The sequence below is a fragment of the Pelecanus crispus genome, chromosome 4, assembly GCF_030463565.1.
Source record: "Pelecanus crispus isolate bPelCri1 chromosome 4, bPelCri1.pri, whole genome shotgun sequence".
Lineage (NCBI taxonomy): Eukaryota > Metazoa > Chordata > Aves > Pelecaniformes > Pelecanidae > Pelecanus > Pelecanus crispus.
The window spans coordinates 13,715,176-13,739,022 of NC_134646.1; the positions used below are offsets into that span (position 1 = coordinate 13,715,176).

The following is a 23,847-nucleotide window of genomic DNA, read 5'->3' on the forward strand; positions in this document are numbered from 1 at the left end:
GATAAAAAAAAAAAAAAATATTCCAACCGTTTCACTTAATTGCTTGTTTCGGGTTAACTGAGTCCAAAATCCCCATTTACAGGTGGTGCAGAGGCCTCCATCAGCACAGCAGGTAGCAATCCACTTGCCCTGCCATCACCTGCCACTTATTTAGCAGTGTTTAAAATCCCAGTCTCTTCTGCTGTATATTTGCACCTGTGTGTGGAGATTGTGATCCCAGGCACCCCGCTGTAAACACTGAGCATCTTCCCTTCTCATCTTCTCAAAGTGCAACCCCAAAAAGAAGAGCGACGAGGGGAAGCTTTAGCAGCTTTGCAACAACACTGCACATATAGCACTGAGCTGGTTTTTCCAGAGGCATCCTAGAATACACCAAACCAACCAGGCTATGTGGCTTGCCCCCCGTTCTGCATCCCCGCGAGCAGCACAATTAATGTCAGCTGCTCTTCAAGGGTAACCTGGAGAACAGAGAAGCTCTCCCGAGATGGGGGCAGAAAAGAGTGTCTCCCTGCCTCACATCCCAACTGCAATGAAGAAAACCCCCAAATCTAACCCACAGCGCTTTTCTTAGCTGTGATATAACATGCTTCAGTGGGTGTGGGTGTTTAAAAAGAAGAAGAAAAGAGGAACTATGCCTTTCTGTCCTAGGCAGCAGAGGGCAACATGTTCAAAAATATGCACTCCTCTAAGATAACAAGAAAAAAAGTCAACATAAACCAAAATAGCTGTGATGAAAATTACCAATAATTTCAGTTAATCACCATACAGTTAAGAGAACTGCAGATGCACATAAGTGTATGAAAAGTCCCAAAGGGTGGTAGGCATGTGCGTGTTTAAAGACATCACACAGTATTGATGGTAACCACATGATAATTTACAAATTATATGGCTTCTAGCAAATGCTTTTGATCACATCACCAAGACTCTGGCTCCTAACCCATCTCCCCAGAATTTCCTGAAGCAGTCAAAGTCTTGGACCAGAATTATTTCGCTCCTTTATTTACTATCGGCATTTCTTTTCAAGTCAGTCTGCCATGCAACAATTTTTCAAAAGTAAAAAAATATTTTTTTAAATATCTGCCTCCCCTGACTTCATACAGCACACAGCTCCTTGGTATTTAAACCTAGATTTGCTACTAGATCATCTAGCCTGAGTTCCTGTGTGTCCCAGGCCTGGAAAGCATTAACCAGTGGCTCTCCACCGAGCCAAATGACTTGTGTTTTATTAACGCATGGCTTCTAAAAAGGTATTCTGTCTGAACTGAAGACTACTAATGAAAAACCCGATTTTACGTAGGTATCTGTGCTAATGATTAGTCAAGCACCTTGTTAAATATTAATGCTGTATTTTCTACTTGCATTTGTCTGGTTTCAGCTTCCAGTCATACATTCCTCAGTATACATATCCTGATCACATTAAGGAGCCCATTAACACCCAAGACCTCTCAAAGGCACTGAAACAATGGACATCTGCCAGTCTTTCTGCCATCCTCATACTTTATCATCAATTTCTTTATAATTGTTTTCTGAACAGCACCAGGTTTGGTTCAGACTTTGAAGAAACCAGCTAAAAACCTTCTGCATGCTCCCCACCGATGGCTGTTTAGGGGTTTGGGGTTTTTTTTTTTCTTTTTTTATGTGTCTCAGATATGTAGCTTTTTATTCTCTGAGTGTACAGTGCTAGGGGTCTTTTTAAACAGTAAATTATTTGGTACCCAGCCAGGTATCTTATTTTAAAAACCTAAGAAAATTATATCTATTCATTAGTTCTGATCAAGTGAATTGTTAATTTCCTCAAAGAACATAATTTGATTTGACAAGACAACTTTATTTAATTTTTAGGAAAGGTCAATATTGTTTCATTACTGGTTGCATGTACCAAAACATATCTACCAAAATACATCTGCCAAATCAAACTCTCCATAACAGGACAGCTTTTCTTTCCATATTTTACAGACAGACGCTGTGAGAGGATTCGTCTCTGGTTTGAAACAGACTCCCACCAATATCCCCTGTTAGGCTTAATTGGATCGGATGCTGTGCTATGTGTATTCAAGATCCTGCAACTCTGAGACATCTAAAACAAGTAGAACTAAGTATTTGATTAATATTTAAACATAGCAAAACTGCCAAATATTGCAGCAGATAAGTTTCTTGAGCAAGATTTCCCTGACAGAATACCAGTAACTTCCACTGAAAGGAGCCACTGGTAGTTACTTGTATCCTGAGGGGGAGAATCAGAACCCTGGAGATCTACTTAGTTTTCTGCTTTCTGTGCACATAAAAGCAGAATACATAACAAGGTCACGACAGGCCAAAAATAGCAAATCTTCAAGCAGTTGCAATTCAAATAGATACCAGATCTGCTGGAAAGCAAGCAACTTGACCAGCATGCAGAATTTCTGAAGATCACTACTTTTACAGCATTTTAAATTTTACGACCATTTTTCAAAAGTCAAGAAAAACATTAGGTACATACTTTTCAGGGTTTTCCACTTCTTCAGTAACAAAATTGAGGTAAAACCTAGGAAAGAGTTATAAAACATAAGGGCTTGGTAAATTTTGATTCTGTATTTCTTCCCCAAAGAATCAAGAAGATGCTTTTAGTTAAGCACTGTTGTTAATTATAGTGGACATTACAGACACACATTTGGGTTAAGGAAAGTGTGAGATTTAACCTTCCCTCATCTCCACGCTCCAGAAGGGAATTCTCGGAAGAGACAGCAAAGCTGAAAAAGGACAAAAGCTACATAACGTCTGTGTGGAATGAAATGATTTTTTTTCCCCCCCGGCATACTAGGCAAATTATGGCTTCCCTAATCTTACACAAATGCACATGCACCCTCAAACCTCATTTTCCATTTGTAGCTGTAGCCTTTTACAATTTCAGGTTATATTGGCAAAAATTCTCATCAGGGTACTCAGCAAGGACTTCTTAACAATAAAAATGAACAAAGCCTCAAAAAACCTCCTAAAACCAGGATTTTGACACTAGTGTGTCGTATACAATCACAAACCCAGGCTGCTAAACCTGTGTGCTCTTGCACAACCTCCACCTCCAGTACAGATTGCACTCTGGTCGCATTCCAGCAGCATGCAAGAGACAGCTACGTCTCATAGGAACTACTCACTGGGCACAGCCCTGCATACGAAGCAACCGTAAGCCTCAAGGTCACTGAACCCTCTGTCCTGCATTTATTAGCACTAAGTCTGTGCATCACTGGATCACACAGATGTGCCTGGCTCAGGTACGGGCACAAAGTCACATCCTGGCTAAACAAAGCAGTCAATACAGGGCTTATGCTGGCTTTCTACTTTTAGGACAGATACAGGAAGATAAATTATATCTGACCCAACAGTGCTACAGTGAATAAACAAATGGCACCTGATCCGATGGAAAGTCTGGGAACTTTTCTCCATCACAAGTTTTGGACCGGATCTGGGTTAGCACAACGAGTTAGCGCTGGCTCACGGTTTTAAAAACTGTGATTTTGTGACTGAGCTTGAAATACTGCAGAAACTAGATTTGCCATCTTATACAACAACCTCAGTACTTGTTTCTAAACTTGCTAGTGCACAAAGCACAAAAGAAGGGGTTGGGATAGTTCAAAAGAGAGATGGCTTCTGATGAGTAAGACGTTCAGTTGCTTCTTTCTGGTCTTAGTCCTGCTTCTAGACAGAAGTAATTTGACAGCCCTGCATCAGTCCTTTTACTGATGCAAAGACATTTTTCCTTGCATTCTTTTCTCTACTTGTCCTTTTTCACCCAGCATTTTATATACCCAATAGTCTACACCTGCTCTTTGCAGGATGAACCCACACATATAAGCAATACTACCTTTGTTTTGTTCTTTAAAGCTGTATCATTAAAACTTAATAGTCTCATAGGCTATGCACAAAATTCTGCCTGCATCGTGGGACACAACACCAACACTTGCAACACTCCTTCACATTCAGCTTCTTTGATTGATTTAGCCCCAAGAAACTGATAGTGCAAGGGTATTGACACTCCACTTAATGGTCTGCTCTTCTGTGCTCTGAGGCAATCAATTTGAGCTGGTGACAAAGATAAATAGGCAGCTGGGAAGAACCACTAGCCAAATTAGGTCTTTTCCTGCTAATTTCTTTTATAAGTGGCAAATAAGGACCTTGAAATAAAAGTCAGAAGGTATAAAGGCAAAACAGAGATGATTTTTATTGTAGGGGTTTGGAACATTAGGTGGAAAATGGAAAGAAATTGGAAAGAAGCAACAGAATAACAGTATTTTTGATGTAGCATTTTACAGTAAACAAACCCTGCCTCAGTGATGAATAATATTAAAGAGCTTTTAAAATTGCCTTCATACAAAAACATACAGTTAGGTTAATATTTTAAAGGTAAGAAGCCATCACATGTATAGATATGAGAGACAGAGGCGGTTATATGAGAGAGAAGGAGGAAGGTAGAGGCTGTCTGCATAATGAGTTCAATTTCTTTGAGGCTTCAAAATGCCAGGCTCTTTTCTTATATATCTATCACAGATAAAGGCTTTGGACTCTCTTGGGTCCCCCCCCCCCCCCCCCCCCCTTTAATATAAAAGTTCTGTTCAGTACTTCAGTGTGCATGTTTATAATGCTCCTGCAACCAGGGAGTTACAGACAGGCAGAGAGCTCAAATGCTCGACCTATTGTCCCTCCGAATTAAATAAATAAAACCCTTATCTCTCAGCCCTCGCCTTTTGTGCAAGGTAAAGAACTTGGCTGCCTGTGAGGCTATGGAAAGGAAAGGGAAGACCTGCAGACAAAGCTATCTCAAAATAAGCCCACTCTGTGCATTGTAGTCTTTTTTTTCCCCCTCTACACTGCTGCTGCAAAAGCACATTGGCACTGTGCAATGTGGAGCCCTCCCTAAGCATGAATAAATCGTAAGGCAGATTCGAAGAGTGGCAGCACCTTTCAAACCAGCCGCTGTGTACTTTGGTAGGGGAGAAGGAAAGAACTTGAAAGAAAGTTCTGAGCAGGATACTTGAAGGCAGATTCTCATACCTTTGCTCACAGTCAATGAGCTCACAGCTCTTGACTTCTGTGGAAGCCAGTTGCACTTCTTGTTAAGCGAGGTCCAGTTCTCTCAGAGCAAGAGGTGTAAGAATCTAGGTTTTTTACCTTGTTTTGTGGTCTATACTGATGTTATCGTGGTTTGCTTCTTATTCTTCAAATATTGCTTTTACAAAGCAAAGGCTGAGGTCCACACAAGTGGGATGGATATCCACCACTTTATAACAGTTCATAGATTTTTTTTTTCTTGTAATTACTGACTTGTTCAACAAAAATTAAAGCTTCGTTTTTCCTTTTATCCTTTTATCAAAATACCTAATGAAAATTTAAGAACATTCCTTTCTTGTTGCCTTTATTTCTAGTCTTAAGAACAGAAATCAAAGTCTGATTTTTTTAGTGTTCAGTGTGTGTTTGCCTATTGTACACTGGAGGAGAAAAATCTTTCATTTGTAGAGCTGCTTGCAGAATAACTACTGAGCATATGGACCAGTGGTGAGGTCTACCCTTACTACATGATACAGTTTAGCAAAAGATGTAGAATGTGCTACCCATGTCTTCATATAAATAAATGTCTTTGTTAGAGCATATTAGTGTCTGTTTTCAGCACAAATACTTATAGGTTTCAACAACTTACCAGCCTGAATAGGCATACATTCCCGAATAGAAAGCAAGTGGTAATCCCATAACACTGGCATCATTCCCTGCAAAGGCATTTTTAAAGTGCTGTGTTTCTCCTGCAACATGAACAAAAACAATATTGAAAAATAAGCTCTTTGGTCACCTACTACTTTAAAGCAAATAAATATATCACGCCATGGAACATTTAATCACCCAACAGTTTACTGACTTCAAGTTCTGCCCTTGACCTTAATTTCTGACCCAACCCTTGCAGCTGTAGGCTGCCAGCAATTGTAAAAGGTTTTGTGGTGTCCCTAGTCATGCAATAGCAGAATTTGACCTATTAGTCTTTTTCAAAGCATTCTGAGCTTGATGACACTCACTGCACTGTCATCTCCAGCAGTGACTTACGTCAACATGAAAGAGCAGAATGAGCTCTGTAAGTTTTTTTGCTGTGGAAAATTTCACTTGTTTAACATTTTGATCAGAAGGAACATTGCTAGCATTTCACTCACAAAAAACATTTTTAAGGTAAACAAACCCAATATCTTAAACATTTCTACCACTGAAAAATTTAGTAACTCCCTATCACATTATAGTCAGTACTGTATTAATATTACACTAAGTAAGAATTACATAGCTGTAAATGCAAACACATAAGAGTTATGTTATGCTCTTATTCATTTACAAGGTGCTCTGTGGTATGTAAGACCTCCCTACAATATACCAAATTTCCTGAGAAGCAATGATCCTCCACAGAAAAGGAGTAGGAAGAAGCAGAATTAATTCAGACTTAAATTAGCAAGAGGACAAATCCTCTACCCTTTATTTGGTTTTTACTGAGCCCTCAGTCAGAATTCCCACTGAGGTGGAGGCTTTTTAGGTAAGGGAAGAGCTGCGGCCAGAGGAAGATCCCAGTGGGGAATCAGGGACTCTATCTCAGCTACTTAAGGGCAGCAAAACCCATCCAAAGCTGGGTCTGGCCTGCCCCAAAGGTCTAGGAAAAATGGGGCAGATGGGAACAGAGAGAAATTTTGCACATGAAAGGAGATGAGAAAAGACGAATTGCAACAGCCAGAAAGGAAGTGAAAAACATGAAAACAGAAATAGTGAATCAGCAGAGTGCTACGCAGGAAAACTTTTATTTCAGAGTCTATTGCTAACCACAGAGAACTGCCTGTCCCAGAGAAACTGAGCTCACCCGCAGAGCCTAATGCTGTGCTGTTGGCTCAGATGGGAGGCTTTGTGAAGCATCATAAAAGAGCATCCCCAGGGACAGAGCCAACAACTGCGATAATTTTTGTTAGATAAAATCTGCCACCAATTCATTAAAAAGTGCTCCCAGTTCTGACCCTCTGTGCTGAATGGCTCCTTGTGCTTTGTGTAGTTATTGTAACGAGAGTGAGCTGGGGCTTGTCACCATCTCACACCCACTGCTGATAGGGCTGCAATGGAAAAGCCTCTTCAGGTAGCTGAGTGTATGTCAGTGAAAAGAGTTTCTCTGCCAGCATGGCTTTACCCACACGACTTCCAGAAAGCCAAGGAAAGGCCTGTGCGGTCATGTCCATGCTGGGTGCCGCTGGGGAGAGCAAAGGCGTGTTTTCACGCTCCTTGCTTATGCAGCAACATTGATAAAGTCTGTAGAGTAATTCTGGCCCTCCAAACACTTCTGCTTTCCTTTCCTATGCTTGGGTTAGCCCCAGACTATTGCCTTTAGCTGTATGCTTTAGTTTTTCACTTGGAAGTAAAGCATGCGTGCAGCATGAACAATCAGTACTTGCAGGCGGGAAGCCCATGAAAGCAACAGCTAACTACAGCTTCTCTTGCCGGCACAGCACCTTTAACTTCACAATTTACATCACCAAAGTGGTAGAACAGCATCCATGGTACCGTTTCTTTCTTATATTCCCCAATTCTGAGCCCCTTCCACCACCACATACCCAATACCAAACAGGACTAGGCACTAGCCCGGTTAAAGGAGACATATTCTGCCTGGACTAGGTGTGTGCTTTGGGGAGGGGTATGCCCATCTGCCATTAAAACCCATTCTGCCCCTTTCACAAAGTTCATGCCAAAGGCAAATTACAAAGAGCAATCCTGTCGCTCATTCGAAAACCGAGTCTAATCTGAATAGACTCATTGGCATGCTGGAGGAAATACCAGTTCATCCCAGTGTAGTTCCACTTCTAATCAATTACATGACAGTACAGAGCTTCAGTTAAACAAGCATAGACTAATTAAGAGATTTTGCTGCTATAAGCATTATTTGGTGGAGGCAGATGGGAAAAGACTGGGGAGGGTAAAGATAAAAGCACTTTAAAAGCATTTACTTTTCATTTCATACCTTTAATTAGCTGGATAACTCCAGGGACTATAATTATCAGAATTGCTACAAGCTTGCAAAAGGTAAGGAAAATCTGAATGCGGGCACTCCAGCTGACACTCGTGCTATTCAGGACCATCACCAGCGCTGCAAGGGGAAAAAGAAAAGTCAGAAAGAAATACTCATGCCGCTGAAATCACCACAAAACTCTTTGCCAGCAGAGAGGCCACACACACAATAGATCCTGATGCATTAAAGGAAGTACACCCCGATAGCCTTCTCCAGCTGCTGCCCTCCCACTTCTCACATTCCCCTTGCAGACACCACAGGAAACTCTTGAGCTGAGCCCCTCTGTCTGACCCACTGCATGGCCCATCCGTCTCTCTGTTTTCTGCCTGCCTCCCTCTGCACCAAATTACAGTTTTATTTACCCAAAATCGTTAGCTGTTGCTAGATAATGGGCTGGCAGGACCCTACCTTGGATGAAAGAAATTAATTGCCCAACCCTTGTCACTCCAGATTTCTGTATCAGTGCTGGTTTGAGTAGAGATTTGCATTTTCAGAAAACAGTAACAATTAATAATAATATTAAACTTTCTCACCCCCATTTAGGTCCCGCAAGAATTTGTCTGTCACTACCTTATTTAACCCAGCTCCTCTTTTCTACTCTTTCTCCTCCTTTATTGCCATACCACCAGAGACACGGGAGGGCCAGAGTCAAGTAATGTGCCCATCCTTGTTGGGAATTGGTGAAGAAAAAGAGACCTTTTACTCTTGAAAACAAAGCCCAGGTCTGCACCTCACGAACACATAGAGAGGTAAGTGAGAAGGGATTTTATGTCCTGCCGACTCAGCTTGCATCTCCTTCTGGGTCAGGGAGAGCATCTTCTGGCCTTTACTACAGCACTGACTGACAGGAGAACAGTAGGTCTTATCATTTGAGTGCCAGTTATTCTAGCTTATTTAAACATTTACCCTGGCAAAACAGAAACAATAAAGGAGTTTAGCTATTAAAAAATATATGTATTTACCTAAATGTGAAAACGTGAGTCATTTCACTAGATAAAAAGTGCCTTTCCCCCTCTGCTGCAGGGAAAGGCAGATGTAGTCAAACCAGCCTGCTCACTCATCTTCTCTTTCTTGCCATCATATGGAGCTAATGAATTAGCTCCTCATCAGTCCTCCTGTACTTTAAGCTCTCTCAAGAGCACTGGTTTGTCTGTATCATCAGCCATATCACACATCTTGGGACGCATAAAACCACAAGTTGCTATCTCCTGCCAGAGTCTGGGAGCTAGTTTGTATGAGCTGGCATTGTAAACCTGGCACGGTACAAGCTTTCTGGCAGCAAAACCCACTGATTTATCCCAAATCTTTTATACAGATTCTGTTCACCAGCAAGACCAAAAAAATATATCATAAAAAATTCTTCTCAGTTTAAACCAAAAGTAGGTTTTGGATTAATGGAAAAGGGAGAAAATTCCAAGTAATCTGGATGCCAATGTATTTTTTAGAGATTTTTAATAAAATAAAAATTCCAGAAAAAATATAAAGAGTATTTGGGAAAGAGAGGCCCCCACTCTCAAGTGAATAATTTACCAAAGTCACCATAAACTTGCAACATCAATTAATGACAATTTTTCACCAAAAAAAGATCTTAAAGATCAAAACATTTTTCCAGTTCTGTATTTCACCACATTTCAGAACTGAGTTGTTCTTTTCTAAGTCACACAGAAATCACTTAGACTTCTGCAAAGTATCACTTGAGATCCAAATACTTATTTGTTGCTTTATTACTTCCATGTATACCTGTACGTGGCAGGAAACAGAAAATCCCAGGGGCCTGATTCATTACTCTATTGTCCCAATGCTACCCTGACATATCTTCACTTATTTAAATATTGAAAGATTCCTTTAGGTTGCTGCTGAATATTAGCACCGATTGAGGCTCTTCCTCTTTTCCTAGGGCTTGATTACCAGGAAGGTTGACAACTGTCATTTAAGCAAAATATATTTAAAATATTCACTTGACCAACAGTGTTTAAGTTATAAAGAAAATCCAGTGCCATAAACAAGCACTGGTTTATTTCAAATTTCCGAGAAAGTTCAGGATATCGTACTTTTCTTTCCCAGAAGACAAAGCCCAGGCAGGGACCAGGCCACAAGAAAATGTCAAGGAAGTGTTTTATGTGTAAGAAAGTGCCTGCAGGATCTGGCGTCCAGCTTATTCAGAGTTCAGGCTGACTGCAGCAATCTGTCTATTACCTTACACAGGTCAGAACAGGTAACGTGAGCATCCTCCCTGCAGAGAGCCCTCCTCAAGGTTTTCTAATACATCGGTTTCATCTTCCTGATACACATATGAGGATGTCACTGGATGGCAAACCAGTATGAACGCTAATGTCAACTCACACAGAAACTCATAACCTTCCTTTCTTGCTGGCCAGCCACACACAAATGACAAGACCCAAATCTGTATGAGAGCTACACTAGCTTGAAAGAAAAAAAATGCAGGCTGGTATTTTCATGAAGACAGCCTGCTCACAAGAGAGTGTTAAAACCTTCTCCATCCCCAACTGTGAGTTCAAGCCAGCCAAATGCTTCATCTGAGGCTTTCTAATCAAATAACGAAAGCAAAACGGACTCTGTAAGGACCTTCAACTTAATCGGAAAGCTGAAGGGACGCTACAGTCAATCCAGTGCACGTGTCGTTGGTTTTGATGATCCTCTATAAGAGTAAGTCCCTTGCAGAGTCGGACAACTGCATAAATACAGTAGTTCAGGTTGCAGGGCTGAGACTTAAGTACTTAGAAGATTTGAGACCAGTTTGGTATTTTTCGGAATTTCATTTTCTTGGACTTAATAGGCTATAAGAATTTACAGTCATCTTATAATACTCAGTCTTAGCAGTTCTACGTGCATAACATAGAAGGATGCGGGGCTTATACTGCTACCGTGTATCAGCACCATACTGGTTGTGTTTGCAACTGGATAGTGAAAGGCAATGGAGGAGTCATGAAGAAAGCTGCTAAAGAGCAGGAAAAGAATATGACACCTGTGCCAGGATTCAAGAAGGAAATTCTATCTTGGGACTATGGTCGTTATTCAACACCTCTCTTCTACGAATAGGGCCTTATGGAGGTACTTCAAGAAACTGATTGCAGATACTTTGATACAGAATCACACCAAAGATCAGAAGGAAACAGCAACGCCCCAGAAAAAAAGGACACTGAAAAGAGAACTCATCTCTAACTTTGCTAACTGAAAGTCAGGCATCAAGTGTGGCTGCGTCCTCAATGAAGAGACAGTTACCTCCAGAGGATGAATAATAACACCTCTTTCAGATGCCTATCTCTGATGAGATGAGTTGCCTTCAGGAAGTGTCTCTCTCCCTCTTTCTCCACTAACTCTATGGGGAGCATAGACAATTGCCTTAAACTAAACACCTAACTAAAAAGTGAGATGAATCCTAACCAAGAGGAGTATGGAGGGAGAACAAAATGGGGTTCATGAACAATCAAACACAATGGTAACACCGATCATGTCGCTTTTCACAATCTCTTTCCCTCACACAGCCACAGCTATAGATGGATAATGAAATCTAATAGGAGAAGCAGCAGTAAACATTACATCCTGGCCTACTTTTCAAGAACATATGTACCATTGCCTCAGCAGGAAACCAAGGAAACTGCCCTCCCCTAACTTGTCAGGCTTTTAGGGTCAAGGCATTCACACAAAGCAAAAAATACCCGCAATTTGCAGATCCTTAATGCGTCAATTAAAATGAAGTCACAGGAGGCACAAAAGCACCCATCAGAGCATCTTTTGCTATCCCTGCAAGCCAAGAGATGTCTTAATTTAAACTGCTTGTCTGAAAACTGTCAGCGGTAGAGAGCAATGTCTGTAATATCTGCCATGACAGAGGAAAAACAAAAAAGCAACTAACTATAGACACATACACACCAAATTTATCCAAGTAAAGTTTTGGGCTGGAGTATTTGCCAGCAAGCACTGAAAGATCTGTACAGCTGACCTTGGTTTTCAAGCATAATATTGCCTCTAACAGCCATATTTTGGGGTATTTATGTTTTTCTGGCAGACCTCAAAAAAGCAGGGGAAAATTATACATTATTGCAAATTAAAATGCTCAAAATATGCATGAATGAATATAAAAACTGCAAAAACATGTGCTAGTTGGTAACCTGCTTTCAGTCTCACAGTTTTTAACAGCTGAGACCTGTTTATCTGCTTTGTGATATGGAGGCTAGGTGAGAAGATTAGAACAGGCTCAGTTAAGATTGCGTATCTATTCAGGTTACATATTGATAGTACAGTTCAATACCTCTGGCACAGTATAATTTATACCTTATTGTTAGCAACATATTTAAGCTTACTATTAGGAGAAGAATTAAAAGATACAAATAAAGCAATATATGAATATAGGGGTTTTTTACATTGTCTATCACCATGCTTTGCAATTTCATTGGAAGAAACAATAAATATGGAGTCTACCAGCTTGCACTTAAAGAGAAAAATTAATTTTTAACTCTTTCTCCTAAAAAGACCATGTTCAGCATCAGAACAAATGCAGAGAGCATCCCTTCTGCTTTGTGTCCTGGGGTTGTAGTGTCCAACTCAAAACTGGGCATTTAGAAGTCCTCATCTCCTGTTTGCATTTTCTTCAGCTGCCCTTCCCTATGCTGAGGCACATCCAGGTTCTCACTCCTCTACCTGGCTGCTTATTTTCATAAAAATTGTAGTAATTAGATATCTTTGAGATGTCTGCTTTTCTCTCAGGTACAGTTAAATTGACTGAGTTTAGAAAAAGTTTATGGCAGATGGACAGATAGACTGATATATGCATATCCAGTATTTGCCTAGGTTTTTCTTCTCATGGAGACTCACTTGAGAAATACCAAGTGAATTAAACTGATTTCTAAGTTTGAAAAGAACAGGCAGCCTTTGCATCAGAGTTTCAGAAAGCTGGGGTATCTGAAGAGAACCTCCACACAAGCATCCTTCTCTCTACTGAGCCATTGAAATGTTTGGACTTTTTGGTTCACTGTTTTTTGTTTTTAAAAAAAAAATAAAATATGAAAGCACCATATTGTGGAACAGAAAATTTGCTTCTACAGATTGTTCAAAATAGCTCAGAACAGATGTGATTTCGAGGGGAATTTTGTGCCCAGCACATGCTTTTTTCCTATGAATAATAAACTAAGAATGAGGGCTTTTTTAAAGGTCACCATCTCCAGTAGTTCCATTTTAGCTCTCATCTGATCTACATCTTCTCTGCAGCACTGTTTTTCCGTTTTTTACCACAGAGGCACTAAGGTGGAATGGTGTGGATCAAAATGGGCTCCAGCCCCTCTACAAGAAGTACTTGTTTGCATTTGGTAAAGGATCAACAGTATTTGCCACTCCCCATCATAATCCTGGTTGCATCCATCTCAGGCAATCTTTTACTAATAGGTTTAACTGGCAGAAAATTAGGTTTAGGTTAAAAAAAAAAAAAAGAGAGAGAGAGAGAAAAGCTGTCTTGTGACAAGGATAGCAAAAAAATGAGCTACAGTATTAAGTGAGGCTTTAGAAACTCCCCTACTGGAGGTTTTAAGACCAGTTTAGACAAACATGTGTCAGAAATTGTTTAGATACGCTGATTGTGTTGGGGGCAGAGGATCACCTGGAGATTTTTCAAAATCTTTTCCTGCCTTTTCTAGTATGATCAGAAATGACAAGATAAAACTACAGAACAAAGTGTCACCCAAGGACAGAGTTTAATGGTGCTTCCCGCTACCTTTCCCCCCATGCAATACAGACAGATACACAGTGAGCACTCTGTCATCAGGCACAGGAGGGAGAAGGGACCAGGAGTGGATAAGAAGACAAAAGGCACACCAGCTCACTTTCTGATGAACTTAAAATTTTCAGTGAAGCAAACACTACCTTTGGCATCATTAAGTTGGATTATAAGATCTTCAGGGCTCCAATGTGTCTGTTCAGCTCAACAACGCCTTAATCTTACCTATCACTCTGCCTAGAAACACCTTAATCTTACCTGTCACCCTGCCTACACACACAATACAAAACGTTCATAACAATTACCACCACAACAGCTAATTCTTACTATACAAGAATAACAGTCATACACTCTGGCATCCCTGAGCTTAAGTGTAGCGTATGATCAAAAACTACTACAAATGAAACCCCACTGTAGACCATACTGCAAGGAATAAAGGTAAAGCCTCAGTCTGTTTCCCTCAGCATTGTCCTATTCACCATTACAAACTTTGTACAAGAATCCCTTCTTTTGATGAAATGACAGCTCAGCCTACCTGCGCTGTACAGACCCACGCTCACCATCAGAGCAGTCTGCTGTGAACTCCACTCTCCCTTTAGGCTGTAATTATTTCAGCATAACTCCACCCCCCCTGCAATGCTACTTCTTTGTTTAATTACTTTGCGAAGCCCTGGCTTATCACACAGATTTTCAATTAAATTAAAAGCAATTAAAACCTATGTCAAATTGTTCACTTATTGTGCTTGAATCACAGGCACTTAACAAAACACTTTGATGGAATCCTCACTTAACATTCCTTCTGTCTCAGTGACCTTGAAGTTACTGAACATCTGTTTCACCCTTATCTCGCACTGAAATATTTTAGACAGATGTAGCTATAAAAAGTCATTGACCTCAAAATTCAAGCCCTTAATTCAATTATTCCTATGAAACCTATAGTTTGTGCATAATTAAGTTAGAAAGAAATGCAGTCACGTACTGATTTTTTTTAACATTCCTGGCAGAAGGGAACTCTTATCAAGAGGGCTCCTACAAAAAGCCATAGTAACCTGGAGACTGGAAATTCAGTGTCAATTGAACTCCCTACCGCAAAGAAAGAAAAAGTCATCTGAACCTATTATTCTGCAAAACTGAAGGGGTCTCCTGTGTGCCTTTGATCATCTTGCATGTCTTAATTCCTTTTTCCGGTCCTTTTGTTTCTGATATGTGCACTGACCAAATTGAAAGGAACAATCTGTTACTAATTACTCAGGTCTACTCTGCACTCTCCTCCCAGCACAGCTGAATGTGAATGTGTGCACACGTGTGCAAGGAGCATCATCCCCAGTGACCAGACAGAACTGGAAACAAGCCTCCAGCGCTACAAGCACAGGGCTCCAGAGTCCCACTCGCATCGCGGTTTGTGCCTTCCCATTTCATGCAGCCTCCCACGCCAGCCCAGGTACACTGTAAAGCTCCTGGGCTTAGGGTAGCCTCCCTCCTTCCACTGGCAATCATTCGTTCTCTGTAGCCCTAAATGGTCCCTTTTACACTAATTGCAAAATTAGCAAGAGTCGGACGAGCTGCTGGTAACAGAGGTGCATTTTCACCAGGCTGTACACCCTGCTCCCAAAGTCATCAGTTGGGTTCCTGCTTCCTGAACCACAAGTGCCTCAGTAAGTTTTGTTGCTGTGAAGGACAGAGTGGGACTAGGCAAGATGATCTCATGTTGCCTGTGCTCCACTCAAGACAACTACATTTCTTCATGGCATCATACTTGGCACTCTATTGCCTTCTAAAACAGAGGTAGAGCAAAGCACTTAAAATCAGGTAATCATTCTTCCATATCTCTGGCAGTGGCTCACCATCTCTTAGGGACTGAAATTGCTTCCACAAAAGTAATGAGTTCCGCCATTAATTCAAGTGGCAACAGAATCAGCCTTGGCAATAGATTCTCCCTGCCATTAATAAAGTCTGCTATTCTTTTTACTACTGCGTATGTTCACAAACACACAAACCCAGGCAAAAAGTCACGCTGATGCCCTTGGCATTGGATACACAGTCATTTTGTAATGATTCATATCAAACAACTACCTGTTCAGCATGCGATTATTTTTTTTTTCTTTTTCCAATTTGCATCATCTTTACCCTTCCTTGAAACCTAAAATTGGATACTTACTGATGCCAACAGCTGTAATAAGTTTAATCGCAAGTTCTGGGATTTCACACTGCATAAAGAAAGGTTCCAAAATGTAACGTCCAAATGCCAACGATATCACTGCTGTGGCAGCAGGGCTAGAGTAAAAACAACAACAACAAATCACAAAATTAATCTGCAAGAGTACATAGATAATAGCCTTATGGGATCATGCTGTAACTTTACTACCACAGAACTGTGAACGGTACTTAATTTTGGTGCCTGCTTGTAACTACGCTGCCATGTACCAGGATTTCTGAATGTGGCAGGAAACCACAAGCAGTTTAGCTTTGCTGAGTGGTTCTGATCTTTGTAGCAACACTTCTTACCAGGACTGCTGTTACAACTTCCGTGTTGTGAAGCAGCCGTAAACAGAAAGGAAGGGTATTAATAGAAACCTTCATTCACTCACTTGAAGAGAACATGGCCAGAATTAGATTACATGGGCAAAACCCTGAGTAAAAGCTGTTGAGGGATGAATTTTAGTGGCCGGGTACATCTCACCCCTCAGAGACACAAGCAAATCAATTTCAATCAAGCTGAGAATTCTGCTTTACTAAGTATCCAAAACCAACCCAAGTCTGTTATTAAAATCTAAGACAAGGCAAAAAATGAATGAAAATGGGATTTCCTAAAACGCAAACAGAACTTGTTCCTTTTATTGACTAACAACTTCCTAGCATTGCAAGTGAGAGCAAAAATCCTCGAAGTACAGAAAGCAGCTACCATGAAATAGAGAAATGTGAAGAAAGGCAGGCATGCAGTTGTTGCATTTACAGATTTGAAATATAGTATTCATACAGCCTTTCTCTTTGAGACAAGCTAAATGTTTGCCAGAAGCCTTAGCACTGGCACATATTAACAGCAAACTACCCTGTGTCTTGGATCAGACACTGTCTGCATGTTACAGTTCCAGCGGTCTGTTCACGTTTGGTTTGGGAGGACAATTGCACCTGTCTTAGGACAGCTGGTGGCATCTGTGCTTCGTCACACACTCACACACAATAAGGACAAAAGGGCATATGATTCGGCCTCAAAGGATTTTTTAGTTAAGCAAGAGTCCATGCAAATTTCTTGTGAAAAACTCTACAGCATTTAATAACGCAATGCCTCACCTTACAGAATTTTAGTAAAAATATAGGTGCTAAAAATGCTACAGACAGTGTAAAAATTCTGCAGAGAAGTTACTATTCTCCATCGAACGATAAAGGAATTTTCCACACAAGAGTTTCGCCATTAAAACAAAACCCACTTTCTAAACATTATGACTCAACCAAAATGTCACACATTGTGTTGAACCAAACTGCAGAGGAGGACAGAACAGAAGCATCTTCCTCAGAAAGTTTCTGCGTGGGCAAGAGAGGGCTGCTGCTCATGCATCCCCCACGCACACAGACTGTTCCTTTCACTGGCCAACAATTGGCTTTGCAACTTTTGCCTTCATTCAAGGACCAAATATCCTCTGTGCTGGATTTACACATATATTTACTGATTTCACCTTGGTGCGATATATCTAATTTATGTAAGAAGATCACCAGGCTTCTGGCTTTTAAATACTGCAGCCTGCCAGAAGTAGTTTGAAGAGTCCTGGATCAGATGAAAGATAAGATCTTTGGAGTTTTCCCAGACTTTTTTTTCTCAGTCCCAGCTCCTTTTTCCAGAACTTGGACCTTTCCCTCCCATTTTAAGAAAGGCCTTTTTAAAGAGGCAGTCGCTGCTATCCACGCCATGTTTTTAAAAAACATAGCTGCTAAATTATGCCTTTAATAAATAGCTGTCTCTCTCTTAGTCCCACATTTGCAAGGGCAGATGTTGCTGGCAGTGTAGTCGATCAATGGAGGTGGAAGTTGAAGGAATGGGGCATTTTTCCTTTTGACCGCAATCCTAAAGATAGGCTGGCAGCCCCCTAACAGCTGTGTGCTCAGGGGCGGACAGAAAGTGCATTAGCAGCTTTCATTGAAGGGCATGGGGCACAAAAAGCCACCAAGAAAGGAGCAGGTATAGCGCACACGCCACACGCGTGACTCGCTCACTTGGCAGCACGCTCCCACCCAGCCCGTGTTCAGCAGCCACCGTAGTTAAGCGCTACAGACAATGCATTCACATGGTTGTCTTCACTTGTTTGAAAACTAGCTTTTTTGGGTTTGGGGTTGTTGTTTTTTTTTTTATAAAGGTATGTAACATACCCACAACTTGACTTTTGGAGAGAAGAAAATGTCCTACTTGTACTGGATGAGGAACAGCGCAGTGTAAGGCACTTCTAAACAGCAGGTGATGCTGGCATAGTTTAATCAGTATGTGGGCAGAGTTTAAGTATGTCCTACACTGGAAAATAGTGGCTGAAAAGATACATGAGAGCAGGAAATGTTTATTTTGGTTGCAGCTGCTCCACCAGCCTGTGGGTGTGATAAACCTGCAATCTTTTGGAGGAAAAAATGGCTTAGCTGAGAAGTGTGTGTGCAACATCATCTACTGACAAAAACTTAGATACCTATTAGGTCTCAACTTCTTTGATAGCAGCAGCCAATTAGCTTACTGATGCAGGAGACAGATATAAAACTCTACACAGAGTTTCAGCAGCACTGCTCTGATCATGACAAGTTATAACAAGTACGCCTCCCTCGCTGCCTCTCAGATTTGATGATTAACGAATCCACTGATGTTTCTTCCCATGCAAGATGATTATTTTCTGGGTGTGGGGCAGATCACGATGACTAAGAGTGTTTTCATGGCACTCCTGGGGCACTGTCATAGGTAAAAAAATAATAATTTTGCGAGGGAAGACATTTATGAAGCCTGGTTTCTGGTGGGTATTTGTACCTAGGTTAATAAGGTCCCCCCTGCCTAGTAAGGTACAGGTTAAGAGGGAGATTTCTAGCACTGCTCTCTTCTGTTGATTCTGTGATGTGCAATGATATAGCTACATTCACAGCACTGTGCTTCTCACAGCAAAAACGTAGGTCTGTGTCCTCTGATTTTCCTTTTTGCCAAAAAGTTCATATGGTTAAGACATCTGCTTTTTCACATTTGATGGAAATTATGCAGTTAATTCAAAGGTTACATATGGGTGGGGAGGATGTAAGGGGCCATCCTGACATACACAATGATTTCCACCGGAAACAAGATAAGGATTTATGGATTCATAATGACTCAGCACTGTCAGTGCTGTTAAACTCAACAGTCTATGCTAGAACTTGTCAATATTATGTAAACATAGTTGTGATTTGAAATGAGGCTTGCGCTTGTGTGACTAATTTGCTGATTGCGGAAGAGAGGGGAAAGGAGTGCTACCTAGCCTGAGGCAGGAACAGAGCATTGCTGCAGTCATTTTGCATAAGTGAGTTGCCCTGTTCTACATGTAACAAGCTCTCCAGCCTCCGCAATACTGTAAAAAAAAAAAAAAAAAAAAAAAAAAAAAAAAATATTCAAAGGGCCACATTTAAATTTGATACAAAGATCCATTTACATTATTATTATTATTTACATTTACATTATTGATATGATTCCATGATTTGGCCTCTTTATATTGTAATTCACCTACACAATAGCAAGGGCTGCAAGAGCCACAGGCTTACACACCAAAACAATTCTTTGGACGTTTTAGATATGTAAGGACTTAATGTTGGTTTACTTAGCCAGTCAGTGCTTTTCATAGTAATCAAGAGTTAAGTTCTCCAGCACCCCACAAAAACAAAATACGGCGACCTGAATTAACACATAAAGAACACATGGGGCCCCCAAATCTGAAAATGACTGCGCAATAGCTTCACCAGGAGTTAGTATCCCTGTATCCACAGACAACAGCAACCACTCCAAAAGCTAGAACCAAGACTGAGAAAAATGTAAAGGTGACATACCTCTTCCACTATACTATATATAGGCATGGGTATTAGCATTATTAGTGACATTAATGGATATAGTAAGCTTAGCAAAATTAAAGCAAGTAGCTGAATTTGTGTGGCAGGCGGTTGTCTTACAATGTTTTTTCCCCCCATACATGCACATATGTCTTTTTGAATGTTTCAATACCGATGAGCAAAATAGCTTTGTTAAATTCTCTGAAGCAACCACACTAAAAGAACACAGCTCATTGATCAAGATATATTTGATTTGTTTTGCACATCGCGTATTGGAGATTTTTCTTTATGACGGAAAAGCATATTGCCATCAGAAAAGAAACAAAGAAAAGCCACGATACACTTACCGAATGACGAGTAATTCAACCCAGACTCTCACAAAAGCAGGTAATGGGCCAAAGGCCTCCAGGATATAGGTGTAGTGACCACCAGATTTCTTAATGCATGTTCCCAGTTCAGCGTAGCAGAGAGCACCTGTGAGAATTAAACCATGGCTTCACGAGAGATATCCAAAAATACCTTTCAAAACATTTGTAAGCTAAACAATGGAGCTGCTGTGGTATCACAGCTACTTTTGATATATTTTAATCATTTTTTCCAAGCAATTTTTAAAGTTTTAGTTCATTCAGCTAGACCTGCAGTTAACCTAACCATACATATATCCAGTTACAGTTATGCGTAAGCCACTGAACAAACTATTTGCTACCAACACATTTCATTACTCATCCATATCTTGTGAAGAGGGACAACAAAACGCTGTGTCACGCCAGCTACCCCGGCTCCCCAGCCAGTCTGACTGCACCGCCAAGTGAAAGCCTTCTGACACATTTGCTTGTTATCAAGTGATGATCACCTCCCTTCAGCCTCAGAGACACCTGGCTCAGCCTCTGAAAACTGTACTCTGAAAAGCCTGAAAACTGTACTCAGCCACGGGTGAAGCAATCAACTGGCCAAAAATAAGGAAGCAGGCATTGCAGGTTAAGAATTTTCCTCAGTAGTACCTCCCAATATCTTATATACAAAATCTGGGGGATGGTTTAGCCCTGGCTTTTCCACACTGGTGCAGTGTTGTGTACTACTAATACATGCAAGCTCAGTTCACTTCTGCATTGCCTTAAATACAGACCACTTCACATTTTCATAGCAGGAGGCTCATTTCATCCTTTGGTGCATTTACACTGATTAAAATAAAGCCCGAATCATCATCACATTGCTGCATTAGTTCATGCAGAAGTGGTTCAGGCCCCTTTGGAGCCAGCGCTAGTAGCATTCCTAGCAAGCGGCAGCTCTCGGAGAGCTCCCCGAGGCTGCTGCCGACACAACACGCGGCCTCTGCCATTACGGAGCAGGCAACAGCACAGTGCAACTATGAGGACCTGCACGAAGCCTTCTTCACCCATGCACCATCTGCTACTGTTGCTTAATGAGCCATCGCCCAGCCACAAAGCCAGTGGATTCTCAGCTCCACAGGCGGCCCGCATCAGTAGGGAAGTGTACCACGTCCGATAAATGTAGGCGGCCTTTCTAGAAGAGTCTGAGAAGCCAGATGAAAACAGTGATAAAGTTTGTAAACACCGCATCACACAGAGTTAAGATCAGCAACATACATGAACTAATTCGGCTCTGTTCCCTGCATGCTTTTATGCTGCAGCACTTTAAGATGAAAACTACAGTTGTCAAAACCGCATAACATGTACAAGCCCATTAAAGCCGTACCATGTTATGACAAATTCCATCCTTGTTCATTTGCTTTGTTTGGGGCTTTGCAAAAATGTACCAGCTTTTGTCTGTATTCTTCAGCTTACCTGAAAAGGTACTTAAAGGAATTCTTACAGCCACGTTAAAAAAAAAAAGCTATTGGTAGGTTTTCTCTTGCTAGCCTCTTCTGTTGAGGTTCAGGATAAAATGAAATTGTGTTTCGAAACACGTTATACACACAGCCTCAGCAAGAACTTAAGTGATCTTTGCATGTGATTTTACTATAATTAAGTCATGCAGGGAATTAAAAAGACCGATGGCCTAAAAAATATGAAAAATGTAACTATAACAGGTCCATTAAGAGAAAGAGGGAGTATCTTTTGCTGGGCCAAATTACACAGTTCTTCATATCTTAAGATCTGGAAAATGACCTAGAAAATCTGTCTAATAAAAGAGATTGGGTTTGTTTGTACAGACTTTATTTCACAGCCAGAAAATTACTACTATTAAAGTTAAAGCCAAAAATGCAATGCTTAAGCAAATTCTGCTTTGACTAAATCTAAAGACCGAGGTTACAAATTGTATCGGAGGTCTGTCTTTATAGAAGAACTTCGGTTACAGGCAGGACTTCCACATTTGTACGACAGATTATGCTGCACATTGTACCAATACATTCAACATTTGACCAAAACGGGTCCTAACTTGCTTGCACTGTCTGTTTGGCTTGGGTGGGCTTAGCCTGTAAACAGTCCATGTTTCTTTTAAGCTCAGAGCCAATTTACACAGGGCGGCATTTGCATGTTCCACCTATTAAGCAGACACGTGTTAGTCTGTGTTTGTCCTCTTTACCTCCTGCCAGAAAACAAGTCGTTTCTGTTTTAAATAAAGCCAATATTCATGTTAGTTCTTCAGCTTCTTGGAGATTAACTCATTAAGTAGGTCAATGGACCCTCTGTCCCACAGAGGCCAGGGTGGGGTTTTCCACTCTGAATGGGGGCTTTGTGTACAGAACAAATAAACTGGCATTCTTCAGAATTTAATAGTCTTCAAAAATACACAAAATTAGTAAAAGCTGTCACGATAAGCAGGCCAGCAATAAAACGCGCATTACGAATTTGTTTCCATCACACTGTCTTTTGCAGCGCAATCTTTCAAGGCAATATCGTGAGCGAGGAAAAAAGTAAAGAGCAGTAATACAAGACTGGGGAGAGGGGTTATTAGTGTTATTATTTTGCTCCCTTTCATGCCAATACAGCTTGCGTCCAGTGGGAATTATTCCTCTCAGACCTTGCTGTAGCCTCTAGGGAACTAAGTCGAGCTGTCTAAGCATTTCACCGATGTTCGAGCAGAGTGACCCGCATTCCCGGCTGCCGGGGGCCTTACAAGCGAACCGTAAACTACCTCTTACAGCCAGAAGAAAAACATTACACGTACAGCACGTTGTATGGCATAAAATGGACATTTACCTTTCCTGTTCCTTTAGGGACCCATAAGAAACAATAATTTATGCTTCCAATCTTTACCAACCAGGCACTGGGGGGACAGCGGTTGCATACCTCTGTGCCCTCCACACAACCTATCACACAGCAAAAGCCTTCTGTAGCCCTATTGGCCCTCAAGCTCCACGCTGTGCCTTGCTATCCAATGGCAAAATTAGACAAATAGCAGCAACAATCCACCGGCCGCCCCTCTGGACCAATTAGAAACTTTTAAGGGACTTACCGAAGAGCGAGAGGATACCACACACTGTCCAGACAGTCAAGGACATGCCCACGCTGCCTGTGTTCTTCAGGATGCCTTTGGGAGAGATGAAGATGCCAGCTCCAATGATAGTGCCAATTATGATGGATATCCCCCTCAAAAGTGTCACTTTCTTCTTCAGCACAACTTTCCCCTCCTGGGCTGGCTGTCCGCTGTCCATAGAGGGCAACCTGCCATTAGCTTGCCCCTGCAAGTAGCTTCCATTAGAGACCGTGGTTACAGCAGCTTTCCTAAACATGCTACAGTGCCACCAGCACACTGGCAGCAAGCACAGGCGGAAAAGTTCGCAGCACAAACTCAAGGTTTTTTTCCCTCTCTGTGTAGCCAACTACTTAGTCTCTTCCTCTGCCCTTCTCTTATCTTTCCAGCCGCTCCTACACACAGGTAGCAAGCTCCTAAAGTGTATTTGAGCCTTTACTGCGATCTGAGCACTGCTCAGGAGCACCTGCGCTTTCACACTGCGAGCTGGTACTGCCCTATCATTGGAAACCAGCTCAGCTTCCGCGTGGACTTGTATTTAAGCTCTTGTCATACCAAGTTACTCCAGCTGAATGATGATGCAAATTCTCCAGGTTTGCAT

General features: G+C 41.3%; 1 protein-coding gene across 1 annotated transcript in view; it reads right to left on the reverse strand.

Annotated features, from left to right (window-relative positions):
* The window catches only part of SLC7A11 (solute carrier family 7 member 11), a 59,002-nt gene extending 35,497 nt beyond the window's left edge, over positions 1–23,505 (reverse strand). The window contains exons 1-6 of the mRNA XM_009482928.1: positions 23,229–23,505; positions 20,156–20,282; positions 15,934–16,049; positions 7,997–8,122; positions 5,669–5,768; positions 2,480–2,524 (exon numbers count right to left, since the gene is read on the reverse strand). Coding sequence (XP_009481203.1) covers positions 2,480–2,524; positions 5,669–5,768; positions 7,997–8,122; positions 15,934–16,049; positions 20,156–20,282; positions 23,229–23,505 — 791 coding nt within the window. The remainder of the gene's footprint in view (positions 1–2,479; positions 2,525–5,668; positions 5,769–7,996; positions 8,123–15,933; positions 16,050–20,155; positions 20,283–23,228) is intronic.
* Positions 23,506–23,847: the final 342 nt, after the last annotated feature.